The following is a 20,803-nucleotide window of genomic DNA, read 5'->3' on the forward strand; positions in this document are numbered from 1 at the left end:
AGGAGCCAGGCTGATCGGTCTTTGTGAATGGTTGTCGATCAACCATGTTAGATGCAATTCTCACTGTGGGGGTCATTCAGATCTGATCGCAGCAGCAAATTTGTTAGCTAATGGGCAAAACCATGTGCACTGCAGGTGGGGCAGATGTAACATGTGCAGAGAGAGTTAGATGTGGGTGGGGTGTGTTAATATTGCAGTGTAAAAATAAAGCAGCCAGTATTTACCCTGCACAGTAACAAAATAACCCACCCATATCTAACTCTCTCTGCACATGTTACATCTGCCCCCCCTGCAGTGCACATGGTTTTACCCATTAGCTAACAAATTTGCTGCTGCGATCAGATCCGAATGACCCCCACAGTGAGAATTGCATCTAACATGGTGACGACAAACGATGGAATGTGCGGATTGATGGGTAATTCCAGGTAATTTGCTTTAAGCGAGCGAGGCTTTGGTTACGCCATATACTGTATCTTATTAGGGTTAATAGGCCTATATACATGTACTGTAACCCCGCTAACTACGGGGATAGCTACAAAATAAAGACACTCTGTTGCTCCAGTCATGCCAAACTCTTGGTGCACCAGCTCCTGAATGTGCGGTTTATTTGCAAGGTTATGCGACAAGACCCCTTATCAAGACTGTACTGATTAATTTATATGCAACACTTGTATATCTGTGTGCGGCTGAGAAGGCTGAATCTGCATGCGATTGCTTTCTTTCACGCCAAGTCCCGTATTGTCGCGTCAGCGAACGTGAGCTAAAATAATGCCCCACCACTTGGTGCTTCTCACTTTTGCCAGGCTCAACGCTGCATTCAGACCGGGAGAATGGGGTCACTTCTATAGGGGGGAAAGTAACCCGTTTCAATTTAGCAAAAGTATGAGGTTCTAGTAGTCCAGGCAGGAGATGATGAGTGTGTGGATGGGTTTCTTTGGGGCATCAGGGGTGAGAAAGGGCCTTAAGCTGGGCACACACCTCAGTGATGTGGTGATACAATGTAGCAATATATCACATAGGAGTACACACTACACAAATCTGATGTACAATGATGCAATATATTGTTACATGCTTAATGTCTTTTTCCAGCCAGTGTACCTGTGTTACAATGAAGAGAAGCAAAAATAAAAGATCAGAATCTAAGACTAGACATCCGCTATTGTGACTTGTTTAGGAAATGACCTATTAAGCTTAACGAGGAAATCCTGCAAATAACAAGACAACAGCCAAATGTTTCTCCTTATGGAGCGTAAGCGCACGTTGTCTCGCTAGAGGAAAACACAGGAGCTGTTTATAGCAGGAGCACATGTCGCCGTTGTCACAATAATTTCATTTTCTCTTTGTTTCTCAGCATCCAGTGCCGTCTGTGCCAAACTACAAGGCTTCAAAGTCCATCCCGGACTGGCTGCAGGCAGTGCAGAGATACATGAAGACGCTGCAGTATCCTTTGTGTTATGCTGGACAGGCAATGAATGGTAGAAGACCATCGGAGTTACAGGCAGAGACCCCCATCCCCATCCAAGGACCTGCCCCCCCCCCTTCCCCCAGAGGCCTCACATGTGCCGTGATCGCATACTATGACCCACGCGTGTTCTCTGGAGAGCAGAGCGGGTATCCCGGGAGGCCAGAGCCTCTACGTAAGTTTCCCTATGGAGCCGTTGTTACTAGCGAGCGGACCCGTCGCAGACTTTTAATTAAAAGTTCATAGGAAAAAGTTTTTAAAAAGTTTTATGCACAAGAAAAAACTAGTTCTTTTATAACCATAAAGCGCGATACGGTTAGTCAAAACGTAAGCACCGTCCACACTGTCGGGGGATGAAGCTCGTCAGAGGGAAACGACCTTAAAGATGACCGAATACTAACCTGACATCCTGCCCCGTTTAAAAAAAATGTTTTGCCCCCCTCCGTAGTCCGCTGTGCTGTATCTGTCACCAAGGAGCCCCCACAGCCGCCATGATACCTGCCCCTCCACAAACTTACCATCCTGGTACGGTGCGCAGATCTAGGCCTGGCAATAGTGACGCCGCATTCCGCCATTTTGTTGGGATAATGTGAGTGATGGGCTTACGGGGTCTCATTTTCACAGTGATGGGATATTTTCCAGCCGATGGGCTGCGTCTCCCGCTCTTTGTTCTGTCCTCCATAACGGTGGTCCGCGTAACTGTAGCCATTACTTGCTATGAGCCCCCCGTGACCAGTCCGGCCCTTTCCTCACACACACAAATAATAACCGTGGGAGGAGTGAGATTAAGGGGTACACTCGTTGAGTATGATAAATGGTGCATCAGCCAATCAGCTCCTAACTGTCATGTGTTTGAAAAATGACAGTTGGGAGCTGATTGGCTGGAGCACCTTCTATCGTACACAGCAAGTTTTATTAATCACAACGCGTTTCATCACTCTTTGATAAATGGGCCCCTTAGTTTTCCTAAGTGGGAAGCAGTCAGTGATATAATGGAGTTCAGCCGCATACAAGGGCGGGCTAAAGGTGGGTACACACCTAGCGATACAGTAAACTATATATCGGTCATTTTCCCCCTCCTGAGTGTGTCGGCAACGAGCGATGCGCGGCCCCGTAAGTCTGTAGCCTGGACCGCGCATCGCTCGTCGCCGTGCACCCATGCATGCAGCTCTTCTTGTACTCATCGTCCACAGCTGCATGCTCCGGCCGTCACTGTGCGATGTTCCTAAATGTAGAAATGTACAAAAATAGCTTTAATGCTCCTTTATAGAATGATAAAAAGACCTATAATATCAATATATGAAATGGTTAGTGATATAAGCCGGCGGTCCCTCTGTATCTCTGTGTCGGCACCTCCTAGTGACCATGCGCCCCTCCCCCCCCTCCCTCAGGCTGCGTTAAACACAGGTGGCATACTGCGGTTTGCACATCCTCCTATATCTGCGAGCCAGTTCTGCTTCTGTGCCAAGGAGCCGCCAGCAGAGGCTTCTCTCATGAGCCGGCACCTCATGTAATGTGCCGGGGTCAGAAGTGGGCACTGGTGCAGAAATCCCGGCCGGCAGCTGTCTCACACTCCTGTCTGCTCGCCGAGAGCCAGCTGCTTCCTTCTTACTAATTCCAGCCCCAAAAATGTGTCCCGGGCACTTAGTGACAGGACTTAATGCTAATGCCATCTGTTCCGTTTCTGGTGAAATCCCGTCACTGGAATCCGCTTAGGTGGAAACGTTCTGCAACGTTCTGTAGATCCTCATTCTCCTGTCACGGTTACCCCAGCCGCGCAGCTGAGGTACCTATATAAAATTAGCTTCAGGGATAGATGTTGTCATGCTGTGGTCGCCAGCCGAGGTGGGATTATGTCACCACAATCTGGCAAGGCATGCCGGGATTTGTAGTTCCACACCAGCTGGTGAGCCACAGGATGCCCAGTCCTGTTGCATTGGAATAAGATACCTTGCAGTCTGATTGCAGGGTGCTGCTTTGCTGGTGATATTACCGTGTAGCCTCCTTCTCGCATTCCCGCCGCTGCTGAATTCCGGTTATTTCACCTTAATGTCAGAAATTCAGATACAACCACACCGGGACACAGTTCTTTGAGATCCGGAAGACCAGGCCGATCAGTGGGTATGAAATATAATTACTTTATATCTCCGCCATTCCGCGGAGGCCGCTAACCGTGCTATTGCTGCACCGAATTTGGTGCTACCCCGGCGACGTACTGTCCTAAAATAATATATAGAATTATTGGAAAGACATCTCCGCCGTATACTTGTTCTTAATGTAAGGTCCCTAAAACGCGTCCTTTTATCGCCCTTCAGTAATCACATTTTTGCACTGCTCCGCAGAATCACCTTACTCTGTACTTGGCAGCAAGCGCTAGGTGCAAGACTTTCCCTCAGCCACAAATACGGCTCTGCAGAACCATGTGCTTTGTGGTAACGTAGGCACACCTGCGGATATTAATGTGCGCAGCTCCGCCAATTATACGGTTTCGCAGAGCACCGTGGCCGGCTTATGCTCTGTAAAGGAGGCAGCCATTTTGACAGATAAGCCAATATTCATGAAACTGTAGCCTGCCAGTACACTGCTGACCTCACAAAAGAGGCACGAGGCACGTGTTTGTCACGTCTCTGTGATGTCACTAGTCCCTGATGATATCATGGACTTGACTATTGATTCATTGTTTTATCCTGCAATATGGCTTCCTCCAGTGTGGTGTGTTATGCCGACATCAGAGTGTCGGCATGCAGTGAGTATACACTGTACAGCATCTCTCTCTCTCTTCTAGGCTGATGGAGACTGCGCGGGAGATGACGCGGGAATCCTTACCCATTAAGTGTCTGGAAGCGGTTATCCTGGGAATGTATCCTTTCATGGCGGCATGGTGGTTAGTAGCGCTGACCCCGCGGTCACAGCGATCTGACGGGGCAGCCATTGTCGGCAATGCTGTGGAAGGACAGACACTAAAGGGTGGGATCGTATATACTTTACTCTCGGTTCTACAAGGTAATAATTCACTGATGTACCAACCTTATACTGACCGAGGGGCAGATGTACCAACCTTTTACTGACCGAGGGGCAGATGTACCAACCTTTTACTGACTGAGGGGCAGATGTACCAACCTTATACTGACCTAGGGGCAGATGTACCAACCTTTTACTGACCTAGGGGCAGATGTACCAACCTTTTACTGACCAAGGGGCAGATGTACCAACCTTTTACTGACCGAGGGGCAGATGTTCTAAGCCATGGAGAGAGATAAAGTACCAACCAATCAGCTCCTAGCTGTAATTTTTCAAACACCGCCTGTAACATGAAAGCTTGGAGTTAGTTGGCTGGTACTTTATCTCTCTCCATTTTACCTCTCGTCAAGGCTTAATAAATATACCCCCTATATCTTTCTCCACTTTATCTCTCTCCAAGGGTTAGTACATCTGCCCCCCAATCACCCTAGTAATGTCCTGAAATGCTCTGTGTCGCTGTGAGCATCCCGGAGGTCTTCCTAGCTCCGCTTTATTAACTCTTTGCCCTCTTTCATATCTGGAGCCAGAGACACGAGGGAGCGATTAATGGAGAGCGTTGCATTCACCCTCAGCCAGTACACCCTGGATAACGACTGATTGTTATTGTATTGACTATTACATGTAAGTAAAAGCATTGTTCCAGTGTCTTGGCGGTTATGAGAAGGTGCTTGTGTTACACTCACAATTCCCATGCCAAAGAGTATTGGTATCTGGGGGGTCTGTGTACAGTACAAAGCCCTCGCTACAAGCTATCTCCTGCTCCTGTCGGCCATATTGTTAGGCTGTAGAATGCTCCTATAGGCTGACAGGTCACCCTCATCCCTTTACAGGAAACCTCTTTAGTCCCGAGGAGGAAATCTCAGATGGAAGGTAGAGGGTTAGTAGTGCTGATGGCGGGTTCAGCAGCTCGGCCCGTTTAGCCCACACATGCGAAGATGACACAGTTTACTGACGGGCTTTCAACGTTGTCATACCCCCCCCTGTGACCAAAGAGCTGACACCATTTTATTTATGTATGGTGGGGCTGTGCAGCTTCCAGCCCCTGGGTTTCACCTGTCGCCCCCCCACCACCCCTGCCTAGGAGACTGTAGTATAACAGAGATTTATTCAAGGACCAAAAACAATTAAAAAAATCTAATATATACATTGCTAATAAACGTGATTAATAAGCACATGAATACAGTATATATCCCATTTTAGAAAACGTTATACAGAACATTTAGTAGGTGCTGCTGCAGGAACTCTGTGCATTGCAACGTTTATCTACAGGTAATTCCTGTGCAGGACTTGTGGTAAGACCCCGAGTTCTGCGGTATCATTTATTTCAGCAGCATGAGTACGTGCTGCTGCTTCCTAATGCATCCGATCACAGTGTCATTGTATTGTAGGGGGCATTCCATGATCCTCGCTGTATGAAGCATCCTGCGCTAGTCATGTAAGGTCACTGCAGGCACCAGTGTGAGCGGGAGACGGGGCTTGTTAGGGGATGGAGCACAGATCCCCATAGTCTCTCCTGTTCCTTACTTGGTAACGCTCCCTGTGTTGAGGGATTGGTTCTGTGTTGTGATTTATTAGCTGTATAGACACTTGGAACATGCAGAATGTAATCAGAGGTTATTTCAGTGTCTGGGAGTGTGTATCCAGATGATAGATAGACGTGTCTGGGAGTGTGTATCCAGATGATAGATGGACAGTGTCTGTGAGTGTGTATCCAGATGATAGATAGACGTGTCTGTGAGTGTGTATCCAGATGATAGATGGACAGTGTCTGTGAGAGTGTATCCAGATGATAGATAGACGGTGTCTGTGAGTGTGTATCCAGATGATAGATAGACGTGTCTGTGAGTGTGTATCCAGATGATAGATAGACGTGTCTGTGAGTGTGTATCCAGATGATAGATGGACAGTCTCTGTGAGTGTGTATCCAGATGATAGATGGACAGTGTCTTGTGAGTGTGTATCCAGATGATAGATAGACGGTGTCTGTGAGTGTGTATCCAGATGATAGATGGACAGTGTCTGTGAGTGTGTATCCAGATGATAGATGGACAGTGTCTGTGAGTGTGTATCCAGATGACAGAAGGACGGTGTCTGGGAGTGTGTATCCAGATGATAGATAGACGTGTCTGTGAGTGTGTATCCAGATGATAGACGGTGTCTGTGAGTGTGTATCCAGATGATAGATGGACGGTGTCTGTGAGTGTGTATCCAGATGATAGATGGACGGTGTCTTGTGAGTGTGTATCCAGATGATAGATAGACGGTGTCTGTGAGTGTGTATCCAGATGATAGATGGACAGTGTCTGTGAGTGTGTATCCAGATGATAGATGGACAGTGTCTGTGAGTGTGTATCCAGATGATAGATGGACAGTCTCTGTGAGTGTGTATCCAGATGATAGATGGACAGTGTCTGTGAGTGTGTATCCAGATGATAGATGGACAGTGTCTGTGAGTGTGTATCCAGATGATAGATAGACGTGTCTGTGAGTGTGTATCCAGATGATAGATAGACGTGTCTGTGAGTGTGTATCCAGATGATAGATAGACGTGTCTGTGAGTGTGTATCCAGATGATAGATGGACAGTGTCTGTGAGTGTGTATCCAGATGATAGATGGACAGTGTCTTGTGAGTGTGTATCCAGATGATAGATGGACAGTGTCTGTGAGTGTGTATCCAGATGATAGATGGACAGTGTCTGTGAGTGTGTATCCAGATGATAGATGGACAGTGTCTGGGAGTGTGTATCCAGATGATAGATGGACAGTGTCTGTGAGTGTGTATCCAGATGATAGATGGACAGTGTCTGTGAGTGTGTATCCAGATGATAGATGGACAGTGTCTTGTGAGTGTGTATCCAGATGATAGATGGACAGTGTCTGTGAGTGTGTATCCAGATGATAGATGGACAGTGTCTGTGAGTGTGTATCCAGATGATAGATGGACAGTGTCTGGGAGTGTGTATCCAGATGATAGATGGACAGTGTCTGTGAGTGTGTATCCAGATGATAGATGGACAGTGTCTGTGAGTGTGTATCCAGATGATAGATGGACAGTGTCTGTGAGTGTGTATCCAGATGATAGATGGACAGTGTCTGTGAGTGTGTATCCAGATGATAGATGGACAGTGTCTGTGAGTGTGTATCCAGATGATAGATGGACAGTCTCTGTGAGTGTGTATCCAGATGATAGATAGACGTGTCTGTGAGTGTGTATCCAGATGATAGATAGACGTGTCTGTGAGTGTGTATCCAGATGATAGATAGACGTGTCTGTGAGTGTGCATCCAGATGATAGATGTGCAGTGTCTGTGAGTGTGTATCCAGATGATAGATGGACAGTGTCTGGGAGTGTGTATCCAGATGATAGATGGACAGTGTCTTGTGAGTGTGTATCCAGATGATAGATGGACAGTGTCTTGTGAGTGTGTATCCAGATGATAGATGGACAGTGTCTGTGAGTGTGTATCCAGATGATAGATGGACAGTGTCTGTGAGTGTGTATCCAGATGATAGATGTGCAGTGTCTGTGAGTGTGTATCCAGATGATAGATGGACAGTGTCTGGGAGTGTGTATCCAGATGATAGATGGACAGTGTCTTGTGAGTGTGTATCCAGATGATAGATAGACGTGTCTGTGAGTGTGTATCCAGATGATAGATGGACAGTGTCTGTGAGTGTGTATCCAGATGATAGATAGACGTGTCTGTGAGTGTGTATCCAGATGATAGATGGACAGTCTCTGTGAGTGTGTATCCAGATGATAGATGGACAGTGTCTGGGAGTGTGTATCCAGATGATAGATGGACAGTGTCTTGTGAGTGTGTATCCAGATGATAGATAGACGTGTCTGTGAGTGTGTATCCAGATGATAGATGGACAGTGTCTGTGAGTGTGTATCCAGATGATAGATAGACGTGTCTGTGAGTGTGTATCCAGATGATAGATGGACAGTCTCTGTGAGTGTGTATCCAGATGATAGATAGACAGTGTCTGTGAGTGTGTATCCAGATGATAGATGGACAGTGTCTGGGAGTGTGTATCCAGATGATAGATGGACAGTGTCTTGTGAGTGTGTATCCAGATGATAGATAGACGTGTCTGTGAGTGTGTATCCAGATGATAGATGGACAGTGTCTGTGAGTGTGTATCCAGATGATAGATAGACGTGTCTGTGAGTGTGTATCCAGATGATAGATGGACAGTCTCTGTGAGTGTGTATCCAGATGATAGATGGACAGTGTCTGTGAGTGTGTATCCAGATGATAGATGGACAGTGTCTGTGAGTGTGTATCCAGATGATAGATGGACAGTCTCTGGGAGTGTGTATCCAGATGATAGATGGACAGTGTCTGGGAGTGTGTATCCAGATGATAGATGGACAGTGTCTGGGAGTGTGTTTCCAGATGATAGATAGACGTGTCTGTGAGTGTGTATCCAGATGATAGATAGACGTGTCTGTGAGTGTGTATCCAGATGATAGATGTGCAGTGTCTGTGAGTGTGTATCCAGATGATAGATGGACAGTGTCTGGGAGTGTGTATCCAGATGATAGATGGACAGTGTCTTGTGAGTGTGTATCCAGATGATAGATGGACAGTGTCTGTGAGTGTGTATCCAGATGATAGATGGACAGTGTCTGTGAGTGTGTATCCAGATGATAGATGTGCAGTGTCTGTGAGTGTGTATCCAGATGATAGATGGACAGTGTCTGTGAGTGTGTATCCAGATGATAGATGGACAGTGTCTGTGAGTGTGTATCCAGATGATAGATGTGCAGTGTCTGTGAGTGTGTATCCAGATGATAGATGGACAGTGTCTGGGAGTGTGTATCCAGATGATAGATGGACAGTCTCTGTGAGTGTGTATCCAGATGATAGATGGACAGTGTCTGTGAGTGTGTATCCAGATGATAGATGGACAGTGTCTGTGAGTGTGTATCCAGATGATAGATGGACAGTCTCTGGGAGTGTGTATCCAGATGATAGATGGACAGTGTCTGGGAGTGTGTATCCAGATGATAGATGGACAGTGTCTGGGAGTGTGTTTCCAGATGATAGATAGACGTGTCTGTGAGTGTGTATCCAGATGATAGATAGACGTGTCTGTGAGTGTGTATCCAGATGATAGATGTGCAGTGTCTGTGAGTGTGTATCCAGATGATAGATGGACAGTGTCTGGGAGTGTGTATCCAGATGATAGATGGACAGTGTCTTGTGAGTGTGTATCCAGATGATAGATGGACAGTGTCTGTGAGTGTGTATCCAGATGATAGATGGACAGTGTCTGTGAGTGTGTATCCAGATGATAGATGTGCAGTGTCTGTGAGTGTGTATCCAGATGATAGATGGACAGTGTCTGGGAGTGTGTATCCAGATGATAGATGGACAGTGTCTTGTGAGTGTGTATCCAGATGATAGATAGACGTGTCTGTGAGTGTGTATCCAGATGATAGATGGACAGTGTCTGTGAGTGTGTATCCAGATGATAGATGGACAGTGTCTGGGAGTGTGTATCCAGATGATAGATGGACAGTGTCTTGTGAGTGTGTATCCAGATGATAGATAGACGTGTCTGTGAGTGTGTATCCAGATGATAGATGGACAGTGTCTGTGAGTGTGTATCCAGATGATAGATAGACGTGTCTGTGAGTGTGTATCCAGATGATAGATGGACAGTCTCTGTGAGTGTGTATCCAGATGATAGATAGACAGTGTCTGTGAGTGTGTATCCAGATGATAGATGGACAGTGTCTGTGAGTGTGTATCCAGATGATAGATGGACAGTGTCTGTGAGTGTGTATCCAGATGATAGATAGACGTGTCTGTGAGTGTGTATCCAGATGATAGATGGATAGTCTCTGTGAGTGTGTATCCAGATGATAGATGGACAGTGTCTGTGAGTGTGTATCCAGATGATAGATGGACAGTGTCTGTGAGTGTGTATCCAGATGATAGATGGACAGTCTCTGGGAGTGTGTATCCAGATGATAGATGGACAGTGTCTGGGAGTGTGTATCCAGATGATAGATGGACAGTGTCTGGGAGTGTGTTTCCAGATGATAGATAGACGTGTCTGTGAGTGTGTATCCAGATGATAGATAGACAGTGTCTTGTGAGTGTGTATCCAGATGATAGATGGACAGTGTCTGTGAGTGTGTATCCAGATGATAGATGGACAGTGTCTGTGAGTGTGTATCCAGATGACAGAAGGACGGTGTCTGGGAGTGTGTATCCAGATGATAGATGGACGGTGTCTGTGAGTGTTTATCCAGATGATAGATGGACGGTGTCTGTGAGTGTGTATCCAGATGATAGATGGACGGTGTCTGTGAGTGTGTATCCAGATGATAGATGGACAGTGTCTGGGAGTGTGTATCCAGATGATAGATGGACAGTGTCTGGGAGTGTGTTTCCAGATGATAGATAGACGGTGTCTGTGAGTGTGTATCCAGATGATAGATGGACAGTGTCTGTGAGTGTGTATCCAGATGATAGATGGACAGTGTCTGTGAGTGTGTATCCAGATGATAGATAGACGTGTCTGTGAGTGTGTATCCAGATGATAGATAGACGTGTCTGTGAGTGTGTATCCAGATGATAGATAGACGTGTCTGTGAGTGTGTATCCAGATGATAGATAGACGTGTCTGTGAGTGTGTATCCAGATGATAGATGGACAGTGTCTGTGAGTGTGTATCCAGATGATAGATGGACAGTGTCTGTGAGTGTGTATCCAGATGATAGATAGACGTGTCTGTGAGTGTGTATCCAGATGATAGATAGACGGTGTCTGTGAGTGTGTATCCAGATGATAGATAGACGTGTCTGTGAGTGTGTATCCAGATGATAGATGGACAGTGTCTGTGAGTGTGTATCCAGATGATAGATGGACAGTGTCTGTGAGTGTGTATCCAGATGATAGATGGACAGTTATATCAGGAGATGAGTGGTGTGTCAGTGAGGACAGGGCTGCATGTGACAGGGGCAGTGACATGATGTGAGGAGGGGAATGGAGGCAGCAGGAAGCCACAGACTGAGAGTTATATAGTGGGAGGAGCAGGGTCCCCAGCAGCACAGAGTGTATCAGGAGATGAGTGATGTCAGTGAGGACAGGGCTGCATGTGACAGGGGCAGTGACATGATGTGAGGAGGGGAATGGAGGCAGCAGGAAGCCACAGACTGAGAGTTATATAGTGGGAGGAGCAGGAACCCCAGCAGCACAGAGTATATCAGGGGATGAGGGATGTGTCAGTGAGGACAGGGCTGCATGTGACAGGGGCAGTGACATGATGTGAGGAGGGGAATGGAGGCAGCAGGAAGCCACAGACTGAGAGTTATATAGTGGGAGGAGCAGGGTCCCCAGCAGCACAGAGTATATCAGGGGATGAGGGATGTGTCAGTGAGGACAGGGCTGCATGTGACAAGGGAAGTGACATGATGTGAGGAGGGGAATGGAGGCAGCAGGAAGCCACAGACTGAGAGTTATATAGTGGGAGGAGCAGGGTCCCCAGCAGCACAGAGTATATCAGGAGATGAGTGATGTGTCAGTGAGGACAGGGCTGCATGTGACAGGGGCAGTGACATGATGTGAGGAGGGGAATGGAGGCAGCAGGAAGCCACAGACTGAGAGTTATATAGTGGGAGGAGCAGGGTCCCCAGCAGCACAGAGTATATCAGGAGATGAGTGATGTGTCAGTGAGGACAGGGCTGCATGTGACAGGGGCAGTGACATGATGTGAGGAGGGGAATGGAGGCAGCAGGAAGCCACAGACTGAGAGTTATATAGTGGGAGGAGCAGGGTCCCCAGCAGCACAGAGTATATCAGGAGATGAGTGATGTGTCAGTGAGGACAGGGCTGCATGTGACAGGGGTAGTGATACGATGTGAGGAGGGGAATGGAGGCAGCAGGAGATTTATATAAGGGACATTATATTGAAACATTGGTGGAAATTTTCTAAGGTCCCGATTCCATTCAAGTTTGCTTTTTTTTCTAAGTGTCATCTCGGGAATTTACTAAACTCAAATCTCGGCAGTGTTGGGGATATTCGTATTGAGATACACTGCCGATCACACAAATACGAATCAATAGACCATCGGTCAAACGTGGCTGTTATTTTATACAACACGGGAATTTACTAAGAATTCGTATTCTCAATCACTGCTGACAATAGTCAAACACTGCCCGGAAAGCATAGAATTCCTTCAGAAATTGAACTTTCAAGTAGACCTGCTTTTTGCTGGCGTGTTTTGATAGTCATGTACGGATCACTGAGATCCGTGCATGCTTCTCTATGCAAATGTGTGTGAAAGAGTTAAAAATAAAAATTGCGTGGGGGTCCCCTCCTCCTAAGCATAATCAGCCTTGGGGTCTTTGAGCCGGTCCTGGTTGTTAAATACCGGGGAAAAATTGCACCGGGGTTCCCCACTATTTATACAACCATCACCGGTCCTGGTTCCAAAAATACGATCGACAAAAGACGTAGGGGTCCCCCGTATTTTTAAAAACCAGCACCGGGCTCCAGTCTGTATTCCCTTACATGCGTTACAGATCAGCACTATACATACATAAAAATGCAATGATTAAATATTCATTAGGAAGAATATAGTATTTACAGGATTATCCCCTGTGCCACATTCCAGTACATTTCCTGGCACCCTTGGCCTGTACCCATATAATACATAGATTATCCGTTGCTAGGATACGATTGTGAGCAATCACAGTATATGTGAGATGAGCGGATTAGGGAGATGTCATTGTAATCGGGTCACATAGTGGATGAAGCCGCGGACACATTACTGAGCAGTTTATGTGCTGTACCTCAGAAATGAGAGCCCGGGGGCTAATGATAGTCGCAGATCACCTTGGTACCATGGGGATCATTCCGAGTTGATCGCTCGCTGCCGATTTTCACAGCGCAGTGATCAGGTAAAAAAAGCTGCAAAACTGCGTATGCATCGCAATGCGCAGGCGCGTCGTACAGGTACATAGAGGATTGATGCTGGGCGATGGATTTAGCGAAGATTCCATTCGCAGAGCTGATCGCAAGGAGATAGACAGGAAGAGGGCGTTTATGGGTGTCAACTGACCGTTTTCTGGGAGTGTTTGGGAAAACGCAGGAGTGTCCAAGCGTTTGCAGGGCGGGTGTCTGACGTCAATTCCGGGACCGGACAGACTGAAGTGATCGCAGCGGCTGAGTAAGTCCAGAGCTACTCTGAAACTAAAAAACTTTTTTGTCCCGCTCGGCTGCACACGCGTTCGCTCACTTGCAAAGCGAAAATACACTCCCTCGTGGGCGGCGACTATGCATTTGCACGGTTGCTAAAAGTAACTAGCGAGCGATCAACTCGGAATGAGGGCCCATATTCATTAGGTTCCCATTTCCTAAGCTGTGACCTGGGTACCCTATTTGGCCATTGGTGGATCTGCTATTCAGTGCAACCATGCATAGTAGATTTACTGGTAATTATAGGGTTAAAAAGGAGTATTATGACAATTTTTTGCATTTAAAGTATCACCCCTAATTCTATTAATGCAGATTCACTAAAGAGTCTTAGGTGATGATTCAGTTGTTTTGTGCGCCCCCTGCTGGGCGTCTATACGAATAGGTGCCCGACGGAGCAAGTCAGTTCTTTCTCTGTTTGGGCGCCCGTTAGTATTGACACGCCTAAAAGCACCGGGTTTAGCTACGCAAAGCGGCTAAATCCGTCTATGGAAGTTTAAACAGAATAGAGTGTCATAGTGGCGCTCCGAGCTCCCGGCTGCTCGTCTTAATTACAGGGGTCACCCAGCCTCAAACACTAGGGGGTTGATTCAATTCACCGACAGTTGAATAGCGTCGGGAATTAGCTCCCGGCGCTATTCAATTTAGCTCAAGTTAAGTTGGCAAATGCCCGTTCTCCTGGACTTAACAGGTTGATTTGTCGGGAGAACAGGCATTCTCCAACTTAACTCCCCGCCGCGATTCTGATTCCCGACAGAATAAGCCTTGCGCCGGCCGCCCGGCACCACTTTTGTTGGATTTCTTCTCTCATCCTCCGGGGGCGAGAGAAGAATTCCCGACAATTGAGTGTCACTTGGCGCTGTATTGAATAGCGCCGGGAGCTAATTCCCGGCGCTATTCAACTGTCGGTGAATTGAATCGACCCCTATGATATGAAACAATCTTAAATTAAAACATGGCGCTTAGAGTGCTCAAATCCGTAAATCAAGTTCTTTATACATTTATTATATTCTCAATATAGTTCAAAATAGCCGATATGAAGAAATGCAAAAATAATGTTCAGTATATGGGTAAAGGAAATCCGTAATGTCTCTTAATATCTTTTTTCTCCAATATAAGGATCCCTCGTACTAACCAGCTCATTTTTCAAACACAGCCTGTGACATGGCAGATAGGAGCTGATTGGTTGGCAGATAGGAGCTGATTGGTTGGCACTTTATCTCTCTCCTAAGCTTAGTACATCTGCCCTTAAGTGCTTAAAAAAAAAAATTGAACTACCAAGGTAGAAATGGCGCTGACAGGTGTTTTAGATCCCCAAGCTGCTGAATAGGAAGGGCTAGTTAGACCCTTTAAAGGACAAATAGAAACAGAATAATTCAGCGCTGATAGCTAGAAAAATATATATTTAAGCAATTTATTGTTTAAGAATATACGTCACTGATTCTTAATATAATTACATATATTTACTGTTGCAACAGAAATTAAAAAAATAAGTGAAAATAAAAAATAATAAAAAATATGGTACCAAAAAATATGTTTTAAAAGTTCCAAAGAGTAGGGCTAGGATCAACACTGCTTAATTGAAAATGCTGGGTAAATGCAAGACGCCTTATCCTGGGGAAATGTATATATGGTGTTACCAGTTCATTAAGGTGAGTCCTCCAGTCGGTTAGCACTCCGTAGATGTTGAGGGGATTCTCTCACTTGTTTTGGTAGTCCCGTATTGGAATTAGGTTGGGAATAGAACCATGGCAGGTCCCAATGCAGGTATCTTCCCTAAATTTATTCCATGGGGTTCACCGTTCCCGAGTTGGATGGTCGGCAGCTCTTGCAGTATGTGGGTCCCAGTCTGTGTCACCTATCTGCCCTTAAGTGCTAGATAAATAATTAATTGCTGCTGATCTCATTCCTTTTCATATTTTTGTTCTTCCCTGTAGTATATAATTGTAGCTTGTCTGTACTTCTATAATAACATGTAATTAACCAGTCAGTGTCCCAGAGCAGCGTGTTTGGTCGCAGAGGAGCCTTAAAGGTCTGATCTGTGCAGAGCGTCTCACCAGCCTAGTAATCCCTACTAATCCCTATGTGACCTGTGTCACCTGCTCTTAGTAGCGGCCACCGGTTGGGTGAAATGCGTCGCCGTATCCTGTGAGCTGTTGTGAGATGCGTCACCGTGTGCAGAATTCTACTCTAAAGTGATATACGTAATAATAAATCTGGAGTAAACAAGTTGGTCATATGACGTTTGTGTCACTTCCCTCTTCTTCCTTTACGAGCTCCGTGCCATAATATTCTGCATCACTGTGTACATTGTTACATAGACACCTAGGGGTACATTTACTAAGATGGGAGTTCTGTTTATGATGGGATGTTGCCCATATCAACCAATCAGCTTACAGGTATTATCCTTATTTCTGTGTAAGGATATCCTTATGTCTGTCCCATGCATGTTTCCATTGCTCTACTGTCTTATCCTCTAGCACCTCTGCTGGGAGGCTATTCCACTTGTCTACTACCCCTTCTGTGAAGTCCTTTTTCCTCTCATTTCCCCTGAACCTCCCTCCATTGTCAGTGCATGTCCTCGTGTCCTATTGCTTCTCTTCCTTTGAAGACTGTTCCCCTCCTGGACCTTGGTAAAACCCCTGATATATGTGACAGTCTCTATCATGTCCCTTTTTTCCTTTCTCTGCTCCAGCCACACACATGCTAAAATACTTTAGTCTTTCCAGGTAAGTTCTGTGCTGTAGGTCGTTCTCCTTTCTGTGGCAGCTCCCAATTATCCTCTAAACGCGGCTGTTTCGGAAGATCCACAGTTCAAAATAAGGTGAAAAAATATTTCAATTTTTTTTTTCAGTGATTTCCAAATAAAGGGTTAATGTCTCCTTAAGGGACAACTCAACCCGAAACTGCATTTTAGCATCCTCCATCCAGAGTAGAAGAACTGTCCACGCCAGGCTCACCCCACAGAGTCATCGCACCCCCCAGCTCTTTAACAGACGCTTCCGCTGGTGCTGTGACAAATGTGCGGCGTTAGTACATAACACCTGCGCCCTTCTGTTAGTTAGTCCAGGGACTAGAAGCGTCGCAAACCTGATCCGGGTACATATTCCCAATCTACAGGGACTCCAATTCTCTGCTAATGGGAAGAAGGGGGTGTTGGGGTCTCTGTCTGTGTCATATTATTATGTTCTGTGTTATATTTTATATTGTATTGCAAGGGTATTCAACATATGGAACTCCAGCTGCTGTGGAACTACAAATCTCAGCATGCCCTAATAGCAGAGCAGTGGCAGGGCATGCTGGGATATGTAGTACCACAGCTGCTGGAGGTCCGCATATTTATTCTTCTTGGACGGCCTTATTAACAGATAATAATGACAGGCAAAGGTTTGTATGTAGGTAGAGTTATTCTCTAAATTCCAAATCATTGTTATAATATTGCGCTAATGTATTGTTATAATAACGTGCGGCACGTCTGGGCAGCGGACTTTAGATCTAGGGTTTTCATTGAGAATTTATATGAAAAGGTGCGGGCGGGACATTTACTAAGGTGGTGTTCGGTAAAGTGTGTGATTTATACATTTCAGGGTTTCTTGTCAATTTGCAAATGCCAAGATTTACTAACCGCAAAACCGCCGGTAAATTGCCGTCTTACAAAGTGCCACATTACACCTCGCCGTTCCTCCTGTATACTTTGTGTAAGAATACAACACCTGAGATTTATGAAGCTGCAATTTCACTAACCGCTAGAAACCACCCGGAATATAAATGCGCTAGCGAGAGTCGAGATTACTGGAACCACGTACATTCTGCGCATTGTCCCGGTGTGAGCGCAAAACACAATAAAGTAAATTAATAAATTGGGAATCGCTGCCCTTGGCCCGTGCTAGTTCTCATCTGATATTTGGAGATATTACTCCACCATTTAATGCCACATGCAGTGCTGAGGTTAGCGTAAATCCTAAAACCTTGCATGGCGCACGCATTCCATCGTATGTACGCACTGGGTCACCATAGCGGTTGAGACGCGCAGATACTTGAGAAATGTGCTGAGCGTTCCTGGTGGCGATTTGGAGGTTGCTATTCGGACACACGGTGATGGCCCGCCTTATGTGCGAGCTACGCGAGTCCCGGTGTCGCATATAAGCCGATTGTGTAGCAAGCCTGATCATTCCTGCAATGTGCTGCTACTCCTGCGACACTGTCTCCACCATCCGCCTCATGCATGGTCTGCGCCACCTGCTATTCCCGTAAGGTGACATCGGAGTGAGAGGAGGGCGTTGGGACGTGGGAGGGGGGCTGCGTAGCCTTTATGTTGTGCACACAGATGGGGATTCAGCAGAAGTAATAAGGATACGCTACTGGCGAAGCTGATTATGGAACGATGGCGGGGAACACAAACATGTAATGTACTCTGACAGCAGCCAGAAACTCCTCATATTTATTCTCAGCGTATACAGTAATAAATGATAAATTCTCCGGCAGGGTCCACAGGCTATCCACAGGATAACAGAGGGATATGAGGTAGCGACAGTGGATTGGCACCAAACGATCAAAGCTTTCGGTCTCCCAGCATGCAACGGTCCCGTCCCTGTATCCCCGCTCAGGCAAATCAGTTTTTTGTTTGGTGCGGCAGGAGCTGGACCATGGTCAATGGGCTGCTGTTTTTGTAGCAGTCATAAGCTTTTTTATTTTATGTTTATAGTCTTGCTCCAACAACTTCCTGCCGGGTCGCGACTACGCTTACCCACGTGTACAGTGCTGTTTCGGCGGATGTCTGTGTACGATGTACTGGCAAGTCCAGCAGACGTTACCAGGCTGTGGCTGGAGCACGGGGAGAAGGTAAGGCATTGGTTTCGCTTAGTAGGAGAAACGCGAGACACAGCCGCACTGTTTCGGGATGGAGACTACTGAACAGTCGCTGACGTGGCTGCCACCTCTGGTGCACCAGCGCTTGGCCTCAGGGATCATAGGCTCCTAGGGTAGTATGAGGCTGCGATCCCTAGGGTCAGCAGTGGGGAGTCAGACGCTCCCTCGGTCGCCCCTCCCCCCGGTTCATGACCAGTTTCCTCCGAGTTTCCCGCCATTAACTGAGTTCCCGCTTCCGTCTGAGACGCTGTATATCTAAAAGGACCCAGTCGCAGCATTGGTGGCTGTGTGACTGGTGCGTCAGTGTTCACTTGGGCGTCTGTGTTCACTGTAGGTTCACGGGGCGATTGTGTACACTATTAGCGTCTGGATCCACTCAGCATTCGCTAACGTATTGATCGATCCTGGAAGAGGGGGTGAAGTCTCCCTGTATCCCACTCTCCTGAGTCGGGTGATACAGCACTAAGTGGGACATGTACTAAGAAGTGATAAGAGCAGAGAAGTGAGACAGTGGAGAAGTTGCCACATCAACCAATCAGCAGCTCTTTATAATTTTATAGTATGCAAATTATAGATGTTACTTCACTGCTGATTGGTTGTCATGGGCAACTTCTCCACTGGCTCACTTCTCCGCTCTTATCACTGCTTAGTAAATGTCCCCCTTAGTCTCTATCTACCTGTTGAGTACGAATAGTTGGATAAGTGTCTGATGCATACGAGTCTGATAACTATTACTGCTGGTTTCTTTCGCTATTCGACTGAATACGTTTATACTCCTATATAAGGTAATGCAGTGATATGTTTCTCCTATGTACTTGAAATGTATTTGTAGTTGATTATGTGCTCATATTGCTTATTATACTAATGTATAACATGTGACTGACAGTGTGATTGCTGACTTTACTATACTTCTGTCAGTTTTCTGTGTATTCCGATCCTCAATGCTGGTGCAAAGCAGGGTAGGGTCGGATTGTATGTCACTTTAAAACTTTTAAAGTGATTGCTGTCACAAATTGTGTAGTTAACACTGTACAGGTGTGTGATTTATTTATCATATCTAAGAGCGGCAAGGGTGAGGAAAAATACACTTTCCACAGCAGCACCAACACTCATATCATGCTTGTCTTGTGAAGCTGGGTTAACCTCTCAGGATCTGGTTCAAAATGGATTATGTGCAAATTGTTTTAGCTTTCACCAAAGCCTCTTGAATAATCCAAGGCAAGCGCAGGTTCAAGTTAAACCCCCATGGGTTACCTTTGCAAAGACATCCAGTATAGCTGAGCGGATAATGCCAGTTCCTATACCAGGGATAGGTTACCCTATTAATTCTTACATGCAACATTCCACCTGGGGTTTATCACATCCAGCACAGGAAGGGTACAATTGCCTCTCAAGCATCATCCTCAGCAGTAGAAGCTCGCAGAGCAGTTTGGCTACGTACTTGGAAAGCTGACTCAGAATCCAAGAAGGTTCTGGAGTCTTTGCCTTTTACTGGAGATATTTTTGGTTAAGAATTAAACAGTATTTTGGAATCAGAAGCAGATTCCAAAAAAGTGAAGTTTCCTTCTACACACAAATTCAAGCCTAGATTTCCAGCTTTTCGGACTCAAGGAAAAGCAAAAGGAAAGGGTTATGGCAAGCAGTCTCAATCTGACAGGTCTGGTAAGACTAAAAAGCATTGGGCTACCAGAGGACCGGCTTCCAAGTCAGAAGATAAGCCAGCAGTCTGATGGTGCGAGCCTCCACCTGGGGGACCCCAGGGTGGGAGGCTGACTTCTTCATTTTGCACAGATCTGGCAGCAGTCTACCACAGATGCCTGGGTGTGTCTACCACAGATGCCTAGGTGCAAGAAGTAGTATCTCACGGTTATGCGTTTGTTGGCAGACTCTCAACATAAAACAGGCTGAAAGGCTGGTGGTAAGTAAATCACATAGACATGAAACATCTTCAGTCTACACATGTTTCAGATGAGGACTCATCAAAGTATGAGGACTCATCGCACTCCGGCTCTGCATACAGAGACGAGGAGGTGGGCCTTAGCTCAGTGGACATACCAGAGCTAATTAGTGCTATGAAAGCCATTCTATCCTTAAAGGAGGCAGTAGAGCCTTTGTTAAAATCTAAGGCAGCTGTGATTAAATGTCCCAAAACAGTTAGGACTGAGTTTCCTGGGTCAGAACAGCTGACGGAAATGATGCAAGAGGCTTGGGTTACACCCAGTAAGAAGTTT

The 20,803-nt window shown here is 46.2% G+C and overlaps 1 protein-coding gene across 2 annotated transcripts in view; it reads left to right on the plus strand.

Moving 5' to 3' along the window:
- Positions 1 to 20,803, plus strand: part of VASH2 (vasohibin 2) — a 100,465-nt gene that overhangs the window by 38,299 nt on the left and 41,363 nt on the right. For both annotated transcript variants that reach the window (XM_063919058.1, XM_063919059.1), the window contains exons 3-5: positions 1,352 to 1,440; positions 3,527 to 3,583; positions 4,248 to 4,322. In XM_063919058.1, the coding sequence (XP_063775128.1) occupies positions 1,352 to 1,440; positions 3,527 to 3,583; positions 4,248 to 4,322 (221 nt within the window). The remainder of the gene's footprint in view (positions 1 to 1,351; positions 1,441 to 3,526; positions 3,584 to 4,247; positions 4,323 to 20,803) is intronic.

This window comes from Pseudophryne corroboree, chromosome 4 (assembly GCF_028390025.1).
Source record: "Pseudophryne corroboree isolate aPseCor3 chromosome 4, aPseCor3.hap2, whole genome shotgun sequence".
Lineage (NCBI taxonomy): Eukaryota > Metazoa > Chordata > Amphibia > Anura > Myobatrachidae > Pseudophryne > Pseudophryne corroboree.